The 3,114-nt window shown below is 45.6% G+C and overlaps 1 protein-coding gene across 2 annotated transcripts in view; it reads right to left on the bottom strand.

Annotated features, from left to right (window-relative positions):
- Window positions 1-1,157: 1,157 nt before the first annotated feature.
- Window positions 1,158-3,114, bottom strand: part of Thumpd2 (THUMP domain containing 2) — a 41,728-nt gene continuing 39,771 nt past the window's right edge. For both annotated transcript variants that reach the window (XM_050163521.1, XM_050163522.1), the window contains one exon: window positions 1,158-1,819. In XM_050163521.1, the coding sequence (XP_050019478.1) occupies window positions 1,366-1,819 (454 nt within the window). In that variant the 3' untranslated portion in view covers window positions 1,158-1,365. The remainder of the gene's footprint in view (window positions 1,820-3,114) is intronic.

The raw sequence follows: 3,114 nt of genomic DNA, 5'->3' as shown, positions 1-3,114 counted from the left end.
GTCTGAGGACATTGCCATACGTCATCTACAGACAAAAGTTGCCCATGGCTGAGACCATTGCACTGGCTCAAGGAGGGACTATGCAAACCTGAATGTCAAGTTCTGTTATTAACAAAAGCTACTCCACAGAGCTGGTGTTCCTCAGGGTCTTTACGCAGCCCAAGGTAGTCGGTAAGCAGAGGAGCAATGGATCGTTTCACTACCAAGACCTGCCACCAGCTTGCTACAATGCTATCTATAACCTGTTTTTCACCCAGCCAGGCTGTCCAACCAACAACACACTCACATTTCTGGGGGCCTTTTGTCCCTAAGTGTCTAGTTCCATATTAGCATCCTAGTTGCTAGCAAGCAATCTGGAGTTTGAGCGAAGGCAGAACGTATTCAAGCATGTTAGCATGCAGCATTACAAATTCACCCAGCAAAGCCAGAAAGCCAGCCTAGGAGCTAAAACTCCAGGGCAGGGATGTTTTGACAAAGACTCCCTTGATGCTGCTGCTGTTGCATGCGTGTACACACAGACACACACACACACACACACACACAGACACACACACAGACACACACTTTGTACTAGTCAATGTATTTTCATGGGGGTGGAGCTAGAATAAACACCAGACCCTACTTGAAAGGCAAATTATGGCGGAGATGAGAATCACAGACAGGGAATTCCTAAACATAGAAGGCTGCTCAAATGGTGTCAAACCTGACAAGAAGTAGTTAGTATATAAAAGGTCAAATAAGAAAATATATGTTCACTACCTTTCAATTTCCCTTTCTCAATCAGCAAACACAAGATACACGTTGACTCTCTACAGAGGAAGTAAGGAAACAATCCATTAAAGCCTTTTCAAAAAAGCAAATTCCAGGGGCTAGAGAGATGGCTCAGTGGATAAGAGCGCTTGCTGCTCTTGCCGAGGACCTGGATTTAGTTGCCAGCACCCACACGACAGCTCACAAGCACCTGTAACTCCAGTTCTAGGGGACACGATGCTGTCCTCCAGCAACACTACACACATGCACACCTACACCAGGTAGGCACTCATACATAGACATGAAACAAAAACAAATGGTTTAAAAAAGCAAAATGCATTTTCATCATGCTGAGGAATTCCAGCTTACTGTTATTATCTGATGTTTTACAAAATATGAGTCATCAATAATGGCAAATAAAAATTATTTTCATTTCAATGGAGAAGCAAATTATAGGTTAAAAATAAAGTTTAATATGTAAAAAAAGTTACACATAAAAGGTTTCTCATTTCTAAAAGTTTGATTTCTGGCATGAAGCAGTTTTCAGACAGAATCTTCAAAATCTTCACCAAGTGCTCTTTGTCACGAACACTGAGTCCTGGAGAGCAGGAAGCCTTACTCAACAAGGCTGTTCCTTAGCTGCACCCTCTGCAGAGGCTGTGCACTCGGGCTCTGGGGCTCTGAGGAATCCTGAAGATGGGGGGATTCCTGAAGGGCTGCCATCTGCTGATGTGCTTCCGGCTCATGGTATCCAGCTGGTGACAGTCCAGAAGCACGCACCTTCTTATATTTACATATGAATGCATCTGTTTTTCCAAGGCTAACTTTGAAGCACTCCACTGGCACCAGGGAGCCACAGGGCAACACTCTGCTCGGGCACTGGGAGCTACTAGTTTTACGTGAAGGAGATGCTGTGCCTGATGCGCCAGTTCTTTTGTCAGGGTTCATCTCAGGGTCAGTGATGTTGTCTTGGGATGTTAGAGGAATGCCGTTGCCTCCACAGTCTCTAAGGTACCTGTGGTGATCCTCACTGAGCAGCAAGACCATGGCTCCACCATCACACAGCACTCTGACAAAAAATGGTAATTGGAATGAGTATTTCTTTCTTCTGAAACAACAAACAATCCTGATTTATTTAAAAATAGTTGTTAATCTGAAATTTAATTTCATCTATTTAAATACAAGGGTTTTGATAATTAGGTAGCATCTTCTATAATGCATATTCATTATAGTAATTATGGAATCTCTAGTACAAATCTGCTTTAATTATCTATTTTTGCTCTACTTAAAAGGCAAGCTTCAAAGTAATTTGTAGTCACATTCTAACAAACGATTGTATAATGAAGAAGGTGAACGGTAGCATCCTATGGAGTCAGCATATTCAAGAAAGCACAGGCCGAAGACAGAAGTCACCAGGGAGGAGTTGGGCATGAACAAAGGGATGATTAAGAAAAGACTTCATAAAGGGAAAACCCTGAAACTCTGACTTTTGAGAGTTTCTTTCCTCAGTCATTCCAGTGCTGCCAGTGCCACAGCACGAGTGACTAAAGGACCACAGCAGTGAGGGCCAGGAGCAGGCAGAGACTGAGGCTCGGGAGTGACAGCAAGGGGCCAAGGCTGGGAGGCAGTGGTTCACCCTGGTGGAGGACCTGGAAAGAGGGAGCAGAGCTCACTCTGGAGTACAATGCCACTCTGAGTAACTGCCAAGGGCCAGCTGGGGGTTCTGAGACCGGTGAGACAGGAGGTTTAATGATAAAGCCACAGTGGCTGGGACCATCCAGGTGGCAGCAGGCTAAGAAGGACGCAAAGGCAGTGAGCAGGGACGTCACCTGCAAGGAAGGGCCATGGGAGAGAGCCAATAACCCGCCTCTGCTGTTCTGTTTGCCTCTGCTAGCTCTCCACTTAACACACATTCCCTTGTGTGCTTTCTCATTCTCCAGGCCCCTAGAACTCTACCTCTGTGGAGACACAAGCATCTCTTGACTATGCCTAAGGTGGTATCCTGTCTTATTCCCCCACTGCAGCATGATCGGAAACACTGCTGTGTGTACCATCATGCCACTGACAGGAGGGACCTCACCTGTCTCTGTCCACGGCTGTTCCCTCATGACCTAGTGCAGGACACAGGACATTCACAAGCATCTCAGGAAAGGATGGCTGAGTCACTTAGAAAGAACAGGGAGATAAAATGGCTCAAGACAAGAGAGGAAAGTGGGCAGATTATAGTTCTTGGGGAAGGGACTGGGAGAGGCAGCCTGGATGGAGGGGAAGCCACACCTATACAGACAAGGTAGGAGAAGGTCCGCTGTGGCTGTATGCCGGAGACAGAAACAAGAAAACTACAAATATCTCCAAATATATAAA

This window comes from Alexandromys fortis, unplaced genomic scaffold (genome assembly GCF_014885135.2).
Source record: "Alexandromys fortis isolate MF-2015 unplaced genomic scaffold, M_Fortis_MF-2015_v1.1 scaffold_136, whole genome shotgun sequence".
Taxonomy (NCBI): Eukaryota; Metazoa; Chordata; class Mammalia; order Rodentia; family Cricetidae; genus Alexandromys; species Alexandromys fortis.
This window is presented reverse-complemented; position numbering and strand designations above follow the sequence as displayed.